The sequence below is a fragment of the Fulmarus glacialis genome, unplaced genomic scaffold (assembly GCF_000690835.1).
Source record: "Fulmarus glacialis isolate BGI_N327 unplaced genomic scaffold, ASM69083v1 scaffold23353, whole genome shotgun sequence".
Classification (NCBI taxonomy): Eukaryota; Metazoa; Chordata; class Aves; order Procellariiformes; family Procellariidae; genus Fulmarus; species Fulmarus glacialis.
This window is the reverse complement of record NW_009201352.1, coordinates 20,107-43,560: the sequence shown is the minus strand read 5'-3', so window position 1 is coordinate 43,560 and position 23,454 is coordinate 20,107. Positions and strand designations below refer to the sequence as shown.

General features: G+C 42.4%; 1 protein-coding gene across 1 annotated transcript in view; it reads right to left on the bottom strand.

The window, feature by feature from the left end:
- The window catches only part of FOXK1 (forkhead box K1), a gene marked incomplete at its 5' end in the record, with an annotated part of 21,992 nt that extends 4,534 nt beyond the window's left edge, over positions 1 to 17,458 (bottom strand). The window contains 6 exons of the mRNA XM_009573923.1: positions 961 to 1,242; positions 1,955 to 2,121; positions 3,276 to 3,469; positions 5,237 to 5,383; positions 6,668 to 6,824; positions 17,261 to 17,458. Coding sequence (XP_009572218.1) covers positions 961 to 1,242; positions 1,955 to 2,121; positions 3,276 to 3,469; positions 5,237 to 5,383; positions 6,668 to 6,824; positions 17,261 to 17,458 — 1,145 coding nt within the window. The remainder of the gene's footprint in view (positions 1 to 960; positions 1,243 to 1,954; positions 2,122 to 3,275; positions 3,470 to 5,236; positions 5,384 to 6,667; positions 6,825 to 17,260) is intronic.
- Positions 17,459 to 23,454: the final 5,996 nt, after the last annotated feature.

Below are 23,454 nucleotides of genomic sequence, written 5' to 3'. Positions count from 1 at the left end.
AGAACGAGTAACAGCAAGAACTAGTGAATGAAAGAAGGGAGCAGGTGACAGCTAGGCAGCTGCAACTGTTAGCTCTTCAGGAATATGTATGGGATCCAGACAGGAATTTCTAGAGAATGTGAGTGAAACCTCAAGCAGGATAACCAGTGCTGAACTAAAAATGCAAGTGGTCCTGCTATTATTGTAGGGGAAGGTCTTTGTCATTTTTTTCTTTCCCTTAGAGAAGAACCATTGCCCCACTGCCCACATAAAAGCAATCAGAGTAACTAGTCTTGCTGCTGATACAACAAACATCTCTCTTGTAGCACTAAGCCCTTCTGAAATGGCAAGCAGACAAGGTGTTGTCTAGATCACAGCAAGAGAACGTTTAACTTACCAAATCCCCCAAGGCTGGAATTTCCAGCTTAGGGAGAAGAAGAAGAAGAAGAAGAAAAAAAAAAAAAAAAAAAAGAGGCCTTTGTTGTAACTGGTTTTTGAAGATTGCTTTAATGGGCACTGCCTGCGCTTCCAGAAGCACATGCTTTCCTCTAGGAATAGAGGCCTGCGGAAGAGAAGGGCTCAATCATTTATTTACAAGCCCATCCTGAAGCAGAGAGTTTCAGCCTTTCCCAGGCCATCTCTTTTGGCTAGAAAAAGCATACGTTTCCATAGCACATCCAGCTGACCAATACACAGGCATAATATTGATATCGGGGATAATATAAATATTTAAAGCACTGCATGTTTCTTCAGCCTCCAAAGTCTGTTACTTTTGCTCCCCACAGGAGACAAAGGAACACAGCTGTCCTGCTCACTGGTGGAGACATCAAATGGATGAACTCTTACTTGGTTTAAGTTTTACCTGGAGAAACATCTTTTATTAAGGGCTAAGCACCCAGTGAGTGAAACAGCATTTGACCACCCACCCCCCAAGCCTGCTCAAGACTTATTAGCAGAGTAGCAAGGGAGGTGAAAAGCTACCTCGGTGGTCACCAGCTAAGTCCAACACTGCTCCTGCAGCTTCATGAGCTCCTCCTGCTGTGCCCTGATTTGTGAGGATATATCCGTTTGCAGAGTTTGCAGAGGAGGTCACAACTCGGACCATTGTAACAGTGGGAGCTTGTTGAACTACGTGAATTGCATGACATGAAGGCTGTTGGGAAGTCACTATTGATGCTGGCATGTACGCGACTGGTTTCGCCACCAGAGTAGATGGTCGGGGAGGAACAGCCATAATCACTGGCTGGGCACTGACTGGAGATCCTAAACAGAAGAGAGAAGCATACATTAACAGGAGATGCAAAAAGGCCTCCACTCATTTCACCTATGCGCTTCTAATCTGCAATACTCAGTCCTTCAGCATTGGCAGGAGTAGGGGTAGGGAACAAAACATAAGGCTTCAAAAATACCACCCTTCAATCTTCTCTTTCCTAACTTACAAAAACCTTACTTGCCATCCGAGCACATTTCTGTGAACAAAAACCACAAAATAAGCATAAAAAAATGATGTTTTACTTAATGAGCTTTGCCTTCCAACTTCACCAGGAACACCCTATACATCAGGCCAGCTACAGCACAGCTGACAAGCAGATACTTACCAGGGCTTAACAAATTACCAGGGCCCTGGCCACAGCACCACAGAGCTCTGCGTAGCCAAACTGATCTTATCCAGAAGACTGGTAAATGAGTGTGAGCGAGCTACGCACTGTCATTGCTACTCTGCTGCGAGTTCTTTAGAGCCATCTAGTTCAAGGTTAGCTCCTGTGTTTCTACACATTCCTTTATCTCCTGCCCCCTCATCCAAAGACTAGTAAGAAAAATGGTCTGAAGTTGCATATGCATCAGTCTCTAACAACAAAGTGGAAAGAGACCTAGATTCTCCTGTAACACACTGGCAGAAGCATTCCTACCATGTCCTCAGCATGGCACTTGGTGCAATTGAACAGTCACCCTCTGTGAAACAAGAGCTACTCACCAGGTGCACTCTGTGAATACCGATACTCTGGAACCGAGGCTAACTTTGACCCAAAGTCATGATCATGTGGAATAGGTGAGCCCTCTCGTGACAGGCACTCTGGAGTCTGTAGGCCACTAGAGTGAGGGGACAGCAGGCCAGGGTGAGTAGGGGAGGCAGGAGCACTCCTGAAACACCAGAACATAGTGTTGGCAAGCGTAGAAGCATTTCGACCACAAGACAGCAGCAGAGACCAAGAGTTATCTCCAGTACAGGATTCTCTAGGAGAAGTACAGCCTTTCTTCCAGACTACCCACTACAGTCTTGCTGGGACTCACAAATGCTCTAGCACCAAATACTGTCATACTATTCCTTGCTGAAGGAAACTGGACCCCTCAGAGTATGTTTAACTTTTCATTTTAAGACCCACTGCTGACAGAGAAACTGGAAGTGCCTCATGTTCAGGTAAGTTTTATAATTCCAGGCCATTCTCAAAGGATCTTTGTCAGTGTTTGAGAGTGATGGGGAGAGGAAGAAAGATGCAATGTAGATGCAAGTGTCTGGCCCTGCATACGCTTTCAGAGCAGTTGCTCCCTCTTTTCCCTGTTGCCTCCCTCCCCAACCACTTGGTTCCCACCTCTGGTCCCATGTGGCCACCAAACACATCAGGAATTAAACATTTCTTTAGTGACAAACAAGACAGAGAAGCTGATCAGCTGAAAACCTCTCCTCCTGTTTCCCCCCATTTTAACAGACAGAAAAGAAACAAGGTGTGGGAGGAATGTTACATGAAACTGCTCCAGCTGGTGTTGAATGGCAAGTCTTATCCTCACAGCTACAGGGCTTAGAGAAAGCTGTTATTGCACACAGTTCCTCTTTTGCAGTTACACCGCTGACTGGAGCGGCTACACAGAACACCCCCCGCCATTGCTTCACTGCTGACAACCATGATCAACCTGATTCTTCCCTATAGAAGTGTTTTAAATACCACAAAAGTTATCCCCACTATGATCTAATCCACATCTAAACACAGCTTTCCTGAAATGAGAGATTGGCATCTGAAAACACTTACTCCGGTGATAACTGCTTTGAATTTCTTTGAAATGATGCCAAAACAGATATGTAATTTGATGCATTTTTGTAGTTTGGTTCTGGATTTTTTTTTTTTGGTAAACACTTAAGAAGTCAGAACAATTTTCAGATTATGCCTCAAGACTATCCAACTATATTACCTCTCAAACGATAAACAGAAGTAAAATTTGCTCACTGTACTTCAGGAGAAGTTTTTGTTTGTTTTCTTTGTAATGAGTTTGGCACAGAGATTAGAGGAAGTTGACGTTACCTGGAGGAGAGAGGCCCAAAAGGTGTTCGGAAGCAGGACACTCCTCTTTGTCTTCGTTTTCTAAATGATTGCTCTACTAGTTTGACTTCAGAGGCAGGGTCAATTCGCCAAAAGGAGCCCTTTCCAGGCTCCTCCTGGGAGCGTGGGACTTTAATAAAGTAACGGTTCAAGGAGAGGTTGTGCCGAATGGAATTCTGCAAGAAGCAGAGGAATGAGATAATTACTTTGCCATGAGGAAGCATATAACAAAGATGAATGGGTTTCGCCACGCAGCTTAGAAAAATAAAATCCACACTGCCAGAGTCAGTGTTGAAGACAGAAACAAGTCACTCAACTCACACAGCTCTAAAGTCACAGAACTGCAAGAGAAAACCTGGGGAAACATGTCAGAATTTCTACTAACCATGCTGAAAGATGGGTTTTTTTGGTACTACACCATCACTTACACACATCTGGAGCCAGGCAGTGCAGTGACTTTTCTGTGGAAAGCAATGAAAGCAGAGCTTTTGCTGAGGCAGGGGGAAATCACTGTAAACCACATCAGAACTCTCTCAAAAGACGGGCTTTATTCTAGGCAAGTGGAAAAAATTGCCTGAGCCTGTGCTAACTGCTTACCTGCCAAACAATCACCAGGGTGCCCAAACATGCCCTAAAGGACACTGCATCTCATGGTAATCATAATGCAAGCCAGCCAACATGCCCTCAGACAGCTGTCTCCGAGAAGAATCCATTATTTATGTGGCACTAGTCTAGCACTGTATGGCTCTCTAGATGTTGACGAGACTAATTATCCTTTTCATTGCAAAAGCCCAACTCTGACTGGGTGTCGCACTGTCTTTTGGGTAAGGGAAAGGCTCATTAAGCCCAGGTGTGCACAAGCTCATTCCTCTTCCACTTTCAAAACAAAACAAGAGCTTCTGTAGCAGCTTTAGACGAGCTCTTCAAAAGTGAAGCCTTACAATGCCACTGGTAGGGGAGGGGAAAAGGCAACTTCACCCTCCACTGAAATGCAGCTCCCTTTGAAGCAGGATGCAGCAACTGGTTCGCAAAGCACAACTCTGCCGAGCAGGTTAAGGCAGGAAGTGAATTCCACAATTAATTAGAACTGCAGGGAAAAGCCAGGGAGGCAGAAATGTATTTATTCCAACTGTACTCAAAGTGCACCAAGCAGTACTGCTCCTGCCAGTTGAACACAATGAAATCAGCAGCTGCAAGAGTTTTTCCAGCTGCATTAGTGTATTATATTCAAATGACAACACCCATTTCAGAGGTGCAATGCCAAGAAAAAGTCTGAAAGCAGGAGGAGCTGAGATTTCTGGAACTTTGAAAGCAGCCCTCAAGTGAACATTTAAGCTTGATTTAGCATGTGTTAACTACATCCAAACTATCCTATGAAGCTGGTCAGATTTCCTTTAATACTACAAGGAAGGCACAGACTCGAAGTTCCCCAGGTTCCATTCTGAGATTCAAAACTTGCACAACTGACTTAGGCAGTGCAGTTGATACATTGGGAAAACAAAACATTTCTGATGATTTAAGGTATTACGATTAAAAACTGGAACCTCAGTTTTAGGCTGGACATCTTTTGCTTGGACAGATCATGCCAAACAAAGATGAGGTGAAGGATTAAGCAAGATTCAGGCAAGTATCTGGACAGAGGAGTGACTGAGAGCATGGATGTGGAAGAATAAAAAACAAACAAAAATGAAAGACACATGACTACAGCATTAAAAGGGTTTCAGAAACCAGAGAGCCCAATAGCAACACACTACATTGCCCTAGAAAGTTTTTCAAAAAAACTAATCACTCACAAACAAACTAGTCAGCTTACGTTAAACAAATTCACTCTGGGAATAGTCAAAGCAGCTCTATTCCCAGTGCCCCAAATCTTTAATAAATGCATTCAAAGCAGATAAGCCCTGTCAAAGTAGTTTAAAAGCTTGTCAGTGCCAAGAACTCACCTGCCAGCCTTTGTCAGCAGTCCTGTAATATGGATAATGCTTGGTAATGTGGGCATAGATCCCGCTTAGTGTTAATTGCCTGTCCTGTGCTGAAGATATAGCCTGCACAATTAGCTGAGCGTAAGAATAGGGTGGCTTGGACTCATCCTAAGGAAAAAACCAAACAGAAATTTAGTCACCAACAAAGAATTCCTACACTAGGGTGTACTCAAACTAAACAACTCAAACTAAAAAAGCCAGCTGTGCTGTAGTTTTCATAGATGCTAAGAGAGCATCAGGGGCAACTAAGAGCAGCATCACCCTCTTCCCTTTCACTCCTGTTTTATACTGCCACCTCCCAATTTAGCACAAGTATTTGTGTGCAAACAGGACTATAGGACTGAGCCAGATTAAAGTATCTTCTTCCCTCTCCCCACAAACATGCACAAAAAAGCTAACTTTCATCTGATTCCTTTCCCCAGTGAATCTACCACACGTGCTTACACTAGCACAAGGAACAGGATCAGGAAAAACAATTGGAAGCAAGGAGTTGGAGGGCGTTGGGTACGTTCACTGCTTTCAGCGTTCATGAAACTAAAGCCTTCAATTCCACCCAGCTGCAGCTACACTTTGTTAGAAAGGTTTCATGCAAGTATGCTATCAGCTCTCCTCCCAGCAACAAGCCCAATATGAAACTTGATCCTGTCCCTTCCCCTCTCCAGCAGGATTTGTTTCATTCTAGGAACATTAATTTGTTTGCCAGATCTCATATTCCCAGCTCTTCATATTACTCCATCAAGAACAGACCTTCTTGTCTCAAGGGAGTATTCAATCTACAAAAAAAAGCCATCTAGTATTGTGCTCCTCCACCCAATCCCAAATCAGGTGGTTTTGGATCTAACCTTTAACTTTGATCTGAAGATCAGCTTACCAAAATTAAATTTTATCATTATAACTAAGTTACTTTTTAATCTAAATTCCACTTGCTACTTTCCTCATTTAACGCTTGCTTGACAGGCCTTGGTGTTTGTTTTAAAGTCAGACTACAGATTTCTCATGGCAGGGATCTGGTTTCTTCCCCTGCTTCCCCTTTCTCCAACTGTGTTTTGCAAAATACCATAATTAAAAGGAGAAAACAAGATGCTGAATTTTAATGCACCTCTTCTTTATGGGTTCTTGATTTATCAAATAAGCAAAAAAATTCTTCTTGCTTAACCATTTTAGTGAATGACTTGAATACATTTTGGGCAGTAAGCAAGCAGATTCATCATCTACCACTAACATGCTGGTTTGAAGGCATGGTCTCAAAACCCTGGAGGATACTGTATACAGTGCCCTTGTGGCCAGGGTATTCTTAGACCCCTTTTAACTACATCCAGCACTGGCAATAAACTGCCACGTCTTAATAAGCCTCCCAATGAGCACTACTGGGTAAGTAATGTTTCTCTGAACCTTTGGGCTGTCCCCGCCAGATGCATCTGCCTGCTGTTCTGATGCTGCTTTTGCGGCATACTCTGCTGCCAGCTGCAAATCCGAGGTAATGTTGTGAACAAAACGATATCCTGAGGATCCAGCACCACGTGGACTGGCCGGGCAAGAGTTGGGAACACTGGAGAGGCAAAAAGGAAATACAGTTATTATGTTACTTCATTTATTAAGATCACACACAGTTCTTACTCTCTAAGGTACAGTAAAGCTCCCACGTCACTGAGAAGCAGGTATGCACTAGACTTATTTTTGCCCCTGTGGCTTATCCAAACCCCAGACAGAATGAGAAAAAAAACAGAGATAAAACTGGAATTTCTACAAAATCCTGACACCCCCCTCCACCACCACCTTCTGCAATCACAAGACAGCAGAGTCTCAAAGTATTAAACAACTCCCCTGTGTTTAGAGAAGCACTTAAAACAATGTGGGAGTTAAAACAACATACACTGTATCAGGGATGAATACTTAATTAAATAAAGAGCTTGCTATTATAACTTGTGAACGAACAACACACCACTCTCCTTATAACACAGGTAATATTTAATCAATCCTTCTAACAGATACGGGCTATGTTCTTTTACAGTATCATAGTTAAAGCACCCAGTGCAGGCATCTGACATGAAGGTCCCTGTCTAACACAACACCCGAGCTTCAGAAGATCATATCCTGATCAATGCCACACAGCTAGAGAGAGGTATTTCCTTGATTCACCAGCACACAAATGCAGCTAACAAAGGGAGCTACAATCACTAGTATACAACACAGAAGGTAGCTCACTCAGCCTTGGCTAGCGTGGGGAAAAGACACATTTAGAGTCCCAGGGCCACCACAAGATGGCATTACAGGAACAACTACTGAGCAGGAAAGCCATGCTAAAGCTGATAAAAAGCTACAAACAAATAAAAGGTGGCTATAATTTGCAGCACCACTCAGGCATACAGAAGTGAGTGCTACAAGATGAGAACTAATCAGAAAGGCTTGTCTAGGGATCACACATCCTTGATTTGCGGGGTTGGAAGGGATGAGTCTGGGAATCTGAAGTTCCCTTTTTCTGTCTCTCCTCCGTTCTGTGCTGTCCGGCATCGAGGGCTGCAACGCCAGAGCAGCATGACGCATAGCCAAATCCCAGGATTACATTTGTCTTCTATGTAAGAGCAGAGAAACAGTGAACAAGAAAGAAAAACAATACACAGAAGATTTACATAGCAAAACAAGCAGTTCAAATTGTATGAAAAAATGCAAATTGAAGCTCACAGCTGGGAACTAGAATTTAGTAAAACTGGCATAAACAATCCTCTTACAAGTCAAATGCCCAATAGCAGTGCTAACCCTGACACAAATAAATGCAGTAACTGACACTCAGCACTGTGCTAAACGCCGCATGAAAAAACACAGAACACGGTGCCTTCCTCAAAAAGGTGACTGTCTAAATAGCTTCTACCCCGCCACACATACACATCCGGACAGAGAGGAAACAGTGAGACAACCCTTGTTTGCTCAATGGGCAATAGCTTCAGTGCATAAGCAATCTGACTGTGTAAGGAATGACCGTTTCCTACCGCAGTCCAGCCTGTAAACTGAGAAATGCTGCTTCTCCTTGTGGCGTCTTTGCAAATGGCTGCAGTGCTGAGCTCAGCACAACTGAGACTGGTTTCTTTTAAAAGCGAATTACAGGATGGGGGGACCAAGGGAGAGGGAAAAGGCAACAGAAATATTCAGCCACAACAAACCCTTGCAACAGGAAACCCAAGCTCATCCATCTCTCATATACTAGCCATACCAAGTGTTGCACAGCACCTGGTAACCCTTTCAGCGCTCACCGATAATCCTTGGCATTAATGGGTGAAGCACAGCAGGAAGTGAAGCTTTCGGGAGATGCAAGGTATATAATGTTGATGAGCCCATACGTATAAATCTCCCTTTTCCAGAGATAAAGGCATTTCTTACCTAGTCTTTCAAAAAGCAGAGACTGGTTTGTGCAGGAAAATGAATCAAAGTTCGCTATTCCATGCTTTGAGCCTGCTTTGGAAGTGGATAATGCTAAACCACAGAAAACACTCTTTATGTCTTAGTATTCACATGGGGAGCTACTGTGAATTTAATTATTCCACTGTAATTTTTCAATAGCTTCTCCACATACACACTTCTAATAATGTGTAGATAATTACAAATGAAAGTCATCTTCATACATGAAACAATGACAAACTAAAACCACGTCAATTCTTTTTATCTTTGTGTTTGGCAACAGAGCAATTATTGTAACACACGGACTAGGAATGGAATAGGATGAAATAGAGTCTTCTGATTTTGTTCTTTGTCTGCAGAAATACATGAACAGCAAACCAGAGACAGCAGCCAAAACTCAGGTCAAGGATATGGAAAAGAGAAAAGTTATCAAGTAAATCCATGCTCTGCACAGAGCTGTATTGCTTTGCTTTTTTTTTAATAAATAAAACTAGTATGACTTCAAAGATTGTCCCATGCAGTTCAGACAAGAATTGATTTGATTCTTCAAGATCAGCAGAGCAAGCAGCTCAGTTTTTGCTGTTCAAATTTTAGCTTTTAAAAAAAAAAAAAAAAAAAAAAAAGAGAGAGAGAAACCCTCCAGGGCTGTGATTCTCTTGAGTGCTGTCAAAGCCTCTCCAACCTAAGGTGCTGTTAACTTTCAAAAAAGCCAGTCTCTCCCAGTAGATAGTCACTGATAGTCCCCTAAAGAAGCAGCTGTCCTGTGGGACAGCCACAGTAGTAGCCAAAGATTTAGAAGAGGTATTATTCTCTTACTAAAATGGAGCACTTCTGCCAGATAGACCTGCCTCCTTTCAGCCTGGATCAATGATCAAATCAAGAGACAGGCGTACAGAACAGACATGAACTTTTAGCCACTCCATGCAAAGACACAGGGTAACACATGCTGCTAAGTGTTCAAGCTCTCAGTCAATCATCAGAGAGCTCTTCAGAAGGAAGGGAGAAAGAACTGACTACTGGAAAAAACAAGGAGGCACAATCTGTTTCCCCCCCACCAACATGAGACAGAAGGAATGAAGAAACAGTTTTACTAAAAATACGCCTCTGAGGGTTAAGTTAAAATTAAACATTAGTGCAGTCAAAAGAAAACAAGCAAACACAATGCAGTGACATCAGTTTCCTGGAGTTCCTGGAATTCTCCTCGCCACCCTGAGCTGGGGCTGGCCAGGGACACTTGCATGCACTCACACCTCCTTTAAAAATATTATGGAACAAAAAGACTTTTCCCTACAAACATCTGTTTGTGCTATAAAACAAAAATCAAGTGTGGGGACAGCGATTACGATTTGTTGGATATTAATATTGCATCAATACTTGGCAATAACTTGATCCATTTTGATACAGTAAGCTGAGAAAAGCACAGCTAGGTTTGCAGTTTCACCCAGCTCTCAGACATCCTAACTTACCACCGTGATCCATGCTTACTGTCCATGCAGGCAATCTTAGCTTATAAGCAATCCAAGCTAATTTGGGTTAAGCTTGTCTGTTACAGACGAGGGCATTTTGGAGAGGAAGCAAGTCTTTTATGCCATTGAAAGACACAGAGCACATAAGCAAGCCAGCTGCAGTTACCCACAGTCTTAATCCCATGGTACCATGGTCAATGCCCCAAGTCCCAGAGATCTTTGATGTCCACTGAGGATTCAGCATCTCAACTTGAAACACTGACTGCAGGCAGCCATTGAGCCGCAGTTCCCCAAATATCACACTAAGACTCAGCTTTAGAATCAGACTACAATCTGTGCTGAATCACATCAGTCCTTTGCAGCATGTTTTCCATTTAATACTTAACGCTTCTTCAGCTGGAAGGCCAGAAAGTTGAGGGCTGAACACAGTGTCTGCAATAAAATCACCCACGTAACGGGCAGAGTGCCTTTTAAACACAGGGTTTAACTTCTGGCTATTGAGAACGTAACAGGTCTTACAGCATCACGATTCACTTTCAACTCCTGCCGCAAGAATCTAGCCTCTTAAGTTCACAGCACTTTCTAGCAACAATTAAGTCTTTAACCGCCAGCTATTGAAGAATGTGTACAACCTACCGGAATGTCCAAAATCAGTCTGCTTTAACTAAAGAATCAGAGTGCAAAAATAGATGTACCACTGTGTGCATAGTGCGTCCACACCCAGGACGCTGTGTGTTGCTTGTCTCTTCTCATTTCAAAAAAAGAAGGATACAGCAGATCCAGAGAAGGTATTGATGGGGATAACTAGGATGATCAGAGATACGGAACGGATTCCGTACAAGAAACAAATCGTCTAAGACAGAAGCTGAGGTGCAAGGTGACAGAGCCTATAAACACAAAGCCAAGAGGAGGTGTTCAGCTTCTGGCCTCTTCCAATAGAAGAGATGGTGAGCCCAAAATGAAACTAAGCAGTATGTCCAAAAGAAGAGAAAGTGCTTCTACGTTTGTAGTTACACTGTGGAACATGCTGTAAGACAGGGCTGATGCTAAAAGCCTATGTGAATGCAAAAGGCCATTATACAAGTTCTTGGGGAAAGGAGGAAGACAGGGAATACAGCAGGGGCTTTATTAGACAAATGGTCAGGAAGTCCCTGCTCCAAGAAAATGGTGGAGGCAGACTGCACGTACGTTAGCATTACTGTATATTTTCTGTGTTTTTATATTACCCCAAAGATACCCGTCTGAGGCAGAATACTGGGCTACAGGATTCTGTTGCTTGAGCACATATAGAGATTCTTATGTAAAAATCTCCAGACTCTCTCAATACTAGCCACATTTTCCGGGGGGGGGGGCAGTGTGTGAAGCAAGAAGTGGTTAAATGACATATTTATGGTCATATTACAGGTCTATGAACAAGCTGGGAACAGAAACACTCCCAAACTCCAGTGCCAATTTCCCCAGAAGGAGAGGCAGTACATGAATGCAGGAAAGATGCCCTATTACTTAATTTCATTCTTTTCGCATGAAAGATATCTGTAGGGATCAAGCTATAGAGGCTTAATTTAAGCCAGGTATATGGATAAAGCACCTACCCTGTCTATGACAAAGAAGAAAGATTACCTGGGATCCCACATAAAATTTTTCACCTGACTGGGAATCTGCATTGCTAAAGAAGAAAAAAATCCGTCTCTTCAACTTTTTGGTTTAGGATATGGTATGCACATGGGCAGTGCCTTTGAAAAATGCTTAAGTGCACCTTTTGTGAAACAGGTACAAGGGACATAGCAGTGATAAGAGTTACAACGTTGGCAACGCTGCCAATATACAGATTCCTGTCTGAATAGGCAATTTTTTTAAGCCCCTATTGAGTACAAAGGGAGAATCCCCACTTAAAATCTTTCCCAGTCTCCTCCTCAAATGCAAATTGGAGGCATGTTGCCCTGCACACAAGGACTATGGTTAGAGAAATGCCACAAACCTCAGACTACCCCTATATTCCATTTCATGAGCCTGCAAAAAGGGACACCAAAAGATACAGGGACACTTTTTACGTGCAATAAGTAAGAATCAGGTCAAAGTACAGCACTTCAGCTTGCGAAACAAGCATTTCCACGATACACCAATCAGCAATAATGGGTGAGAATCCTCTGCCACTCTCTCCTTCCCCGGCCTAGCCCCAAAATTGTAACTCAAAGAAAGGCAAGTCCTTGCACGTTGCATGTTTCAGACAGGTTTCAGAAACAATCACAAGTGGTGAGACTGCCAAACCAAGTTGGATTTTGATGTGAAAGGAGAAATCTGAGAGCTACCCTGACTGCTTAACGCTGAAGAAAAACAAAGCTGTCGAACAAGCCACAGTGAGAGAAAGTTAGCTATCCACAAAAGTTGAAATTCTTATTACTTGTCTGTGCTCCAGTGGTTCCCCTCTTCAAAAGGAAGTGAGCTCACTCTGACCGTGGATTCAGTGAACATTTTATACTGATTGGGGAAGAGGAAGTGCTCGTGTAGCTGGTGACATCTGCAGCCTTTCCTCCAGCACATGGCTTGGCACATCTCCTCTAGCACATGGTCCATTATCTGAAATAAACACGCGTAGGAACTCCTAAGCCCAGTATGGATTGTTGCTTTTCTTGCGTGATGTATATGCATCACACTAGTTGGCTTGTGGTTTGGAGACAAGGGTGATTAAAAATAATCACCGGTCTGTCCAATTGTGGGAGTTACCCGAGCTGTATATTCTGCCCGAATGCAGGAAGTAATGGATACCCGAGACAATGCAAAAGAGCCTGCAAAAAACCTGCCTTGGAGCTCTTCACCAGCTTCTCAGTTAAATGGCTAATAGTGCTATAGGAAGAACGAAAGCCTGAATGAAATGGAGCAGGCAATATTCATGCATCCTGTTCCAGTGAGTGAATGCATCCACTGAAGTCAGGGTTCATTCAGCTTCCCACTACATACCTTCAGAGGAAGTGTGCAAGTTCAGATTAAATCCCAAGTGTTCTGAAACAGTGTTGTATGGCTGTCCTAGAGCCTATTAAAAAGCACTCCCTTTTTCCAAGCCAAGTCTGAATCAAAGCATAGCCAGCATTTGCACATCTACTATAACATGGCTTACACACACTCTCTTCTGTCATGCTTTACGGAATAAAAGCCCAATACATAATTTATCTACTACACACTCTTGGAAAGTACTAATTACACTACACATGCATAAAAATCAGACAATGAATTTAAATGACCTGTTAAAGGCCACAAAACAAGTTGGTGGCTAAGCCAAAATAACTGCAGTTCCTGGAGTGCAGGCCTCTGAGTAATCCACTATCAAAGCATGCAACATGTTACTGAACTGATTTTGCATAGTGAAAATAAGGAAAAAAGGAAATAAGGTTTAAAGAATATAGCTTACGAAACCATGGCAATTCAGCTCACATCTTCTGGTTTACTAATCAACCTTATAAAACAAAAGATGCAGAAGGATACCAGCTCATCTTTCATTATTCATACCACTAATTTCATCGTAAACCAGGTATTGACCCTTCTAGCAACGGCTGAACATGGGCAGGCACATTAAGTACTAACAATTAAAATACAAATTTGGGTCCACACACAAATATGTACCAGTTTAGCTATTAGCACAGAACTTCACCAGACACTTTTCAAGCAGTGGTTCCCACAGGGCTCTGAGGACTCTTCCTCCTACATGTCAAAGATTTTTTTTTTTACTGATAAAGACTGTGCATGTGAGCCAACCATCCATGCCCTTTCAGTGAAAAAACAAACAAGTACAAGACAAAGTGTTCAAGACCGCAGTCATTCTGGTGCAGAGATAAGCCAGAAGTAGCAGCTGTAAAATATGAAAAATGATACTGACCTCCATAGTACAGCATTTAGTATTTCTTTATTGTAGCTTTTTTATATATCTATCTCTCTCTATATATATATATCAATGACAACATAATTGCTGTTTAGAATAGGGAAGCATGTACAGAGAAATAATTTCATTTTCTAAATTCTAAAACACCCCCAACCCTGAGGGGCAGTGCTGGAGAGAGATGCTATTTGGAAAACTGTGTTAAGTTACTACTATAGGGTCATTAACACCAACTGGAAGATAATAAAAGGAAAACTAAACACTGTAAATCTAAACTCCAACTCCAGCATGACTTTGAGACCAGGAATAGGCTCCTACATCACACCTTGACTCTGTGGATCTGTTTATAATCTATGCATAAGCCACTCTGGGGACTAGATTGCAACACATATATGGAGTCACATTCATGTAGATTATCATGAACTTACAGCAAAACCAGGTGTTCATAGCATAGGTGAGGAACTTCATATCACCACTGTCACCCAAAGAGGATCCTTCAAATGCAGCTGCAGAACCTTAAAGGCACGTACTGAAAGACTGTCCCTTAACTCCTGAAATTGTGAGTCAGTTTTATCTCCCAACACGCAGAGCTGAATTGAACCAAACCACACATGGTTTTCACACAGCTTTTCAATGCCTTGAACCTACTGAGAAGAGATTTGGTGCTACTCTGCCCTTTCTTATGTTGTGTAAAATGGCAGGCTGCTTCTACCAATTTCTTACAACCACAGTGGCCTTTTCCTTTTTGGAACACACAAGTCTGACTTTTTTAAAAGGAATTTTGAACTCAAAGCAGGAAGAAATAAGCCATGCCTGTGTGTAAGCCTCACAGCATACTGCCAACCAACATTTTCCCTTGAAGCTGTACAACAGCATTCAAAACACATCTACAAGTGGCCCCTCCTGGAGACAAAACACCTAGCTAAGAAAACAACGGACACATTTCTCCCTAGAAGTAAGCAGGAATCTTGCTTTGCAAAGCTGCTGAGTGTGGCAGGTTTGGTTTTGTTTAACTAAAGCTCCTTCCCTCTCCAGGCAGTGCACTTTGCAGAGGGAAAATAAATAGGGCAGAAAAAACCCAGAAGCTTGTGGGGGAACCTGCAGGGAAGCAAGCTGCAATGTAAACAGGGAGGCAGAACAGGGCCGGGGGTCGGGAGGGCAGGGCTGGATCTGGCAGTGGGAGCGCAGGTACAGCCCATGCCCTGCACCGGGGCGGAGGCAGGAAAAGGGGGCCAGGAGCCACTTTCCAAAAAGGAAATTTCACCCTGCCCAGGATTTCCAAACTGCAATAATTTTCCATGGGCCAATCAGGGAGGAGCGAGACAAACGCACCAAATTAGGAAAGTAAATACTAGAAGGGGGAGAGGGAGGAGGAGGAGAGCCCAGATCATGCAACCACCTCCCAAAGCCCGCAATGGGAGAGGGGTGTGGGTCCCACGCTGAGCCCTCGCCAGCCCTCCCAGAACTGCCCTTGGGAAGGGGGAGAGGACACTGTGCCAGCCTCACCCACCACTGTGAAGCCATCAAGATCACAGAGATCTGCCCTGAAAGCCAGATGGCCAGAACGCATAGCTACATGCTCCCCGAAGAACATTCCCTTTCTCGAGCAAAAACACCCAAATCACTTCCCAAAGCCTGGCGCACAGGGTTGAGAGCTGCAAGACCCTGCTGGGGGAGAGGGGAAGGTTGAAGGGGCTGAGCAGGGATGTTTACAAACGTGTCAGCCCCTCCTCTGTAAGAAGAACTCGGAAACGAAAGGGGTTTGGCAAGTGAAACCTCAGATGTCTTTTGAGGTTTTCTGAAGACTTGGCTGGATTAGCTTGTACTCAAGACAAACGGATGCAATCATTAATCATCCTTAGTAAACACTCCGTTAGGGGCTGAGCACAATTCAACACTACTATTTCCACTTTCTCCTTATGCAAAAGAAACATTCTCAGGGAGTCAAATATCAGTTGCAGGCATATGCCAGAGTCAAAAGATACAGCCTCTGTTAGTAACACAAACCACACTGTGCTGCTTTGCGCAAGATGACTGAATGGAAACTAACTACCATATGCTGGCAAAGAAACCATCCCCCTTTCCCTCCCAGCAACAAGCTTCATCTAAAAAGAGAAGGTTAAATATAAACTAAAAGCAGTGCCTGAACAGAGGACTAAAACCACAGCTACCTCCAGCCCCCTCTTTCTAGAATATCTGCACTGCACATCTGTGCAGCTCTGCAAGACCAGGGGAAAAACCCAAACAAGCAAGCGCCTCCAGATTTATGCAAAACCAAACTGATTTCATTGTGACACTGGAGTCGTTCTCAGCCACGTAAATTTGAATACTACTCACTGAATTAGTGCTGTCAGAAGATGTTTGTGTGTTACAGCTTTTTACAAATGTACAGACAAGAAAACAAACAGAAGGCTATTACTATTACCTATAGGGTCTTGCTATTCTGAGGCCTGCACTTTTTAAATACATCTAATACATCATCCTATACCATTATTATTTTATAATAATAAAAATTATTATACTTCAAGTAAGTATATACTTTATTATATTTCAAGTAAGCTTTAATGTTAAAAGAGATTACTGCAACTCCGTAACATCAACTCTACCAAGAAAGAAGGAAAGAAAATATTCCAGGCAGTAACTTGATGTTCAGGTTATTTCTTATTGCACATTCATGAATCAGATAATTTACAAAACAGGATACTCGCACAGATGTACATGCTGATTGCTACAGCCCCTCAGTACATGGTCAGCATCCTACCTCCATTTCCTTCTATTCCCAGGAAACCACGTGCCAATGGCCACCCTTGTCCCTAACTTCAGATAACACCGGCACCACCCAGCAACAACAGAATATTATTGAGATAAAAATAAAACAGGCAGTCCTCAGTCCTAACATAGAAAATATTTGCCTGCTTTCTTTTCTCCATGCATAAAGGTAGCTCTTGATAGATATTTCTAATTCCACTGCCAAAGATAGACTAGTAACTCTATAGTGTGAAATTGAGACTCAAGTTTTTTCCCCCAAGCCTTTAAGCTCTTAAACAAAACCCTTGTGCCCTACTTGTAGCCACCATAACACAGTTTTGAACAGTCTTCCATAATTTTGAACAGCAGGTATTTAACAAGTTTTTTTTTCTTAATGGGGTATTTCATGCACCAAGTATACCAGACAAAAAATAACAGGGCTGACAGACTGGCATTGGAGAACCTTTGCTTTTCCAGAGAGCACTCTTTGGATAGTTAACATCTTACCTGATAGTGCCTGTGGGGGACGGGAGGGGACTGACCACGCTCCGGAGATCCGGCTCCGGGATGTGGATCTTCAGAGGTGATATTTGAGGATAAAGTGGCCGAAGGGGAGGTGACGAGGCTTCCTCTTTTGCTTCCTCTTTATGGTATAAAGATGTGAACTGGATCTTTATAACCGTGCTAGGGAATCGGAAAGTACATCTGTAAGGAAAAGAAAGGGAAAAGTCAGTTTCACACATGATACTAAACATATTTAAGTGTTTTTGTATGCTATTGGTGAATCATTAATTCATTCATAGCATAGGAGTCATCCACCATTCTCTCTGGGCAGCATCTTTCTGCCCAGGGTCCTGGGCAGAATTACTTACCATTCACAAATCTCTGTGTATGTATTATAGTGTATCACGTAGTGATTAGATGCAAGCTGGAAGGTTTGGGTAAGCTAAGTGATTTCCCCAAAGGCTTGTTTTCAATCAATGACTAAGCAAGATGCAGAAGTACGACATACTCTTCAGTTCCTGCTCTATCAAGGACTAGGATTTATCTTTTATTAGCTCCTTGCACATAATTCAGGAAGATACAAGTTACTAGAAAGTATCAAACCACAAGCAACATGGAGCAAAAGAGCCATGAAGTCCAGACAGAGCAACAAACAGCCTCCAGGTAAGACCAGTCAGCACTATTTAAAGACTGGCCTCTACATATTGTATAACTAATACCCATTTATATCTCTGCACGTGATGCTAAAGGATCATCTAGCAGGTTTCAGATTAAAATATATTCATTTAGAAGTGCCTCCCTTTAGACTGCATGGGTTATAGCTTTCAGGGTCAGAACAGGGCCCCTCGCAAGCCTACAGGGCCTCATTTCTTCTCTAAGTAACACTTCCTTCCAATTCTTATTTAGGGAAAAAAAAATAATTACACATCTACAAATGTAGCCTTCAGGAGATGCTGGGAAATTCAAAAGGAAATAAGCACTGACATTTTCCATATTTGAACAGAAAGCTTTCTAATTTATAGTGTCTACAATAGGCACAGGGCTGTAAGAGCGAGTGTTCTGCAACACTTCTTATTGCACTTTAATTAGACAATAATGTGCAATCAATACAAGCTTTCCAGGGATCATTGCACTGATAGTAAGGTTAAAGCAGCAGGAAATAAAAACCAGGTTTCACCGTGGGAAAGGCCAGCAGAGCACAGCAATTGTGCTGGCTTCCAGCGCCTTGCCTATAGAAGGAAATGAAGGGACTCAGGCAGTGTTGTTCCGGCACTGTAAGTGCTGGTGGAGGCTGTACATAATTCCTTTAACCAGTGCATTATTGAATCCTGCCAGGTAACAGAACAAGGTGGCAGGCAAGTAAATCTGTATTTGTGACCACCTTATCTTAATGCTGCTATCAATGGAAATGCAGAGAAACATGCTATCACAGCTCTAAAAACATACGCTCTTGCTCTTGGTTCTTCCACACAAGCTAGTTCTGCTGTAAGGTAATGTTCAGAACCCTGCTGTGAAGAGTGCAAAATTGTCATTCAGGCATAGGAAGCTCATTCCCATCTCTCACCTCATATCTCAAATGAGCTGCTTCAGCATTCAGCGGCTTGGACTCACAATGGCTCTGCTACATACAGCAGGAGTTTGCATTGCATTTAATTCACTTCAGAGGTCCTGCCACCTGCACTCATTAATGCATTAAATAAGACCACCATTGCTGGCAATGCAGCCTAATCATGTTTATCTAACCCTTCTAAACATGGTTCCCTGCAGACTCAACACAAACACACAATTTAAAACAGCAGTGTTCACGCCTTGCAATGTCTGGCAGCAGCAGGCACGCAGCTTACTGAGATGAACCCAAAACAAGACTGTTGAACCACTACTCTGGATTTTAAGCTTTTGTATTGCTACATGGATTTGCTTACAGAAAAAAGCAGAGAATACATACATTTGCAATGAGCGTCACATGGACTAGGGCTCAATACCAGTATGAGCAAAGCTTCATCATTTCTCAAGCCCTTACTGGGGAAAAGCTGAGCTTTCTTTCACAGAGCAAAGGAATTCTCTGCTGTAACGCCAGGTGCTCAGCATTTTTTAACATCTGAGTCAAGGACAAATCAGTCCTTGTTTAACAGTGTTCAGAGCAATCCCAACATGCTGCTGATCTCAACAGGTCTGACTGCACAGAGCCCTAAGGCAGTTTTGCAGCACTGGTGAGGCCAGAAGATACCCACTGCAGCTTCATAGCAGTAAGGAGCTCTATTCCACTGCCATTTAAGTCCTCCTTTTCAGAAGGACCCAGTAATGCAAGATCCACATCTCCTACACATTACTGCTTCCAGGTGATGGTGCAACTATCTCCTCAACAATACTATATTTACTGATTGTACGATGTTAGAGAAGAAGTTGATACCTGCACCCAAAACACTGTGAGGCAGTCCCATTAGACTGCAAAGATGGGCAATCTTAACAAAAGCTAACTGTTACTTTTCCAAAATCATGAGTCAACCTGAAATATGAAGTCTAAACTAACCCAGTAAACATGTGCTGAAAAGGCCCGTCTAACATTGCTTTTCCTTGAGAGCCTTCCCAAAGCTATCCGATCCAGCCATGTGACTTACCCACAATCTCAGACTGGAACGAGGGAAGAGAATCAGAGAGGCTGGGCTGGGCTCACTACACAAGCAAACAATTTGTTGGCTGCTGTGATTTCATTTTTAGAAAGACAGGCTTCCCAATCCACTGAAGCAGAACCCAGGACATACAACTAGCTTTCACACATTATGCTAGCTAGCATGTACGTGGCCATTTTGTAAGGAACCAGTCCCAGAAAAATCAGAGCGTGGATATATGCAAGGGTGCTCACAGCTTTAGAAGGCTTCTGCAGCCTGGTCTCTGCTGGCTTCCAGTATTGACACTGCCTGCAAAGCCAAGGTGGGGGTAATCCAAAGAGTCTATATGCTTTTAACTGCTGTAAAAACCTGGGACCCAAGAAATGGAAATGCAATGCAAAATACAGTGTAAATGCCTGACGAACTCCTCCCCTCCCTCAGGGGTGAGAAGGTGCCTGGGATTAACGTTATTGTTCCAGTCTATCACAACCACCACAGTAACGCAAACCGTGACAACAGCACAGCCCAAGACACTCCTTCAAATCAGCATACACACACTAATACTGGGGAACTTTGTCAATAAGAAATCAGAAAAGCATAATTTCTGAATCATCTTGTCACAGGAAGCTCACTTTTCATTACACTGAACCTGAATGCAGTTTTAATGAGCTTTTCTAATTGTTCCCTTAATTAACCTCTTTCTGACCAAAAGAGGATAAACTCAAGTTACATCAGGTAGTCCTATTTAGGAGTGAGGCACATTAGTGCAGGATTTAAGCCTATAAGAATTACACTTCTACGAAGATAAGCAGGACAAGACAGACAGCCCAAGCTGAACTGAGCATGCATTCCTTAAGATTACTGTATATATTTCAAGTTATTTAAACTGAGTTACACTATTTGATCCATATTGCATGATTCCTATCAAAGATGCATAGCAACCACTACTACTGCTTAATATTTCCATCATGAGAAAAAGATCAACCTGAAAGCACAGATTAGACTCAACATAAAAAGCATAATGAAGTTAATTGGTATTTCCAAGAGTGCCCAAGAGGCAACTCTTAAGCACCACTGAAATTTCCAGCTGCTTACAGAGGGGTAAATTGGTCTTGGTCTTGATACAGGCAGGAAGCAACCTGCTTCAATTCCAGAACTGTTGAGTTTTACTCAATAACCTGCTACAGACAGGTACATCCTCCAATCCCTGGCCATATAAACCATATATATTGTACTCATAGACAGTTATAGTATGTTGCATGCATCTCAATTCCTTGTGGGAAAGGATTCCTATTTCTCTAGGATGCCTTGCTAGGCAGTGAGAATAGAAAGCTTTTTTTAGTTTGTGTTGAAACTGAAAACACACAACCCCCTCCCCCTCCCCCCCAACCTCCTTAAACTGCATAGAAACAGTTCTTGCCTTATGAGATTACAGACAGGAGAAAGTCAAAGAAAATGGATTGCTGGCTCCCTGCTGCATGCTTGAGTTCACAGACTCCATAGCACTCGCTGAATGCATGCTATATATACACTGGAGACAAAGGGGAGGAGTGCACATGCCACACATGGTTACAGTAATACAAAAGATGTTGCTAGAATTTTTTTGTTTTAAATAAGACAAATTTTCCAAAAGTTTCCTGGACAAGCTCCTCACACTGACAACACAGCACCCATGCTATTAGGCATCCTTCATGTGGTGAACCAGTGACAGTGACCACAAGCATTTAATCTACGTAAGGTCTGAAAATAAAGTGCTAGGAAACACTAGACTTCACATAAACAGTCACCCCCAAAGCAGACTTCAAGAAAAATGGTTAGGTAAAAAACCTAACGACTCCATACCACGCATGGCTCTATAAAAAGCAGACATATTCTCCCCCTCCTCAAAGCACCTTTTACTCAGAGATGCAAAGGGAACGGAGATGAATTTGCCAAAACACAGTAGCAGGTTCAATAGAAGCTATGACAGTCACCAATTTCTTTGTTAGAGCACCCTGAGTGCTGTTCAACACCAAATGACTTCTGCTAAGATCTGCTGCATAAGAGCAAGAAAAGGCTATTTAAAGAGATTTTAAAAGGAGACAGGAAATTGTGCTGGATTTATGTTTTTTACATTTACACCGTGGAAAAGCACAGTGACAAAATGGAGAAGACAAATCATGAAAAAGCCAAGGTGAAACATATATAAAAAAAAATTATATATACAAAAATGTATATATAAAACGTGGAATGATATTTATATATAATATCATATGGTATGTCATATATAAACATCATTCCAGTTTATTATGCAAAAGGAATAACCAGAAAAGTAAGTTGGAAGACTGTTACACATGAGTTGTCATCAACAAGCTGGTACCATCTTTGTCTACTTTATCTTGCCATAATTTATGAAATCCTGTTATTCCTGAATGTTGCAGGTATAAATGCACCAGTAGCATCTGTTTTAAAAACAGTGCCGAGATGCAGGTTTAGCAAGGAACATTTTATGAAATGCTTCGTTAAAAATAACACTTTTCACAATTTGAATCAGAACAGTAACACAGTCCTGGCGTTTCATTCAGAAAGCTTAGTTAAGCGTGATTGTCTCACATTGTAAGTGCTGCAACTGCCACTTTTTTTAAACTTGCAGATATGTTACCACACTACTGACTCTCAGTATCTAAACCATTCGCTCTGCCACATGATGCGAGGGGACAGTAGCCCAACTCTTAAGGATGAGGCAGTTATCTCTACAATCAGTAAATTCCTTGGATTCAGCAAACATGGACAGCCAGAGCTCTAATTACAGCACATGTTGTGATAAAACAGAACTGTGTCATTACCAGCTAAAGTTTGACCAAGGATGCCCACAAAAATCCTCGTAAAAGAGAAAAGAATCCCAAACAAGCCCCACACAACAGCTGTTACTCTGTCCCCTGTAACTTCTCTGAAACCAATTTCTTTTTTGTGTCAATTACATATAATTCATCCAGAAGAATATGGTATTATTCCCATGCACAAAGTTCCAAAAACATGTTGGGTTTCTCAGCTCAAGTGAGAATTTGCCATCAGTCATCTTTGTCAAGCGATTACCATTACCAGTTATTTCAAGGTACTTGACATGATTTTACTGGAGGGCAAGGCGGATACTTCTCACCCCTTCAGTCAATGTGTAGGGCATATACCAAAATTTCAGTCCATGATCAATATGCAGGTTCTGTACATAGCAGCCGTTACAGAGAAGTGTCCCTGTAACTAATTTGCTTCGTCTTCTGTAATCAGTTAAGGGAAGAACCACATGCCTGCATCTATGAAAATCAAGTTCCCATTAAGTCATAAATCCACTCCCTATTCCCATAATACTTTGAAGCAGTCTGAAAGGAGGTGCCTTGGACAACATAAAAGACTCACTGGGAAAGTTTAGGCACCAGTGCACCCAATATCAAACTAAATTTGGTTAGAAGAAGATAAGAGTTTGCTTCACTTCACTAAACATATATCTAAGCCCTGAAGGTCTGCCCATGGAGAGATAAGCAAACTGAGACAAGAACAACTACTCAGATTCACATTTCTTCAAAAACAAGGCTCTGATAATTGCTGTGACCA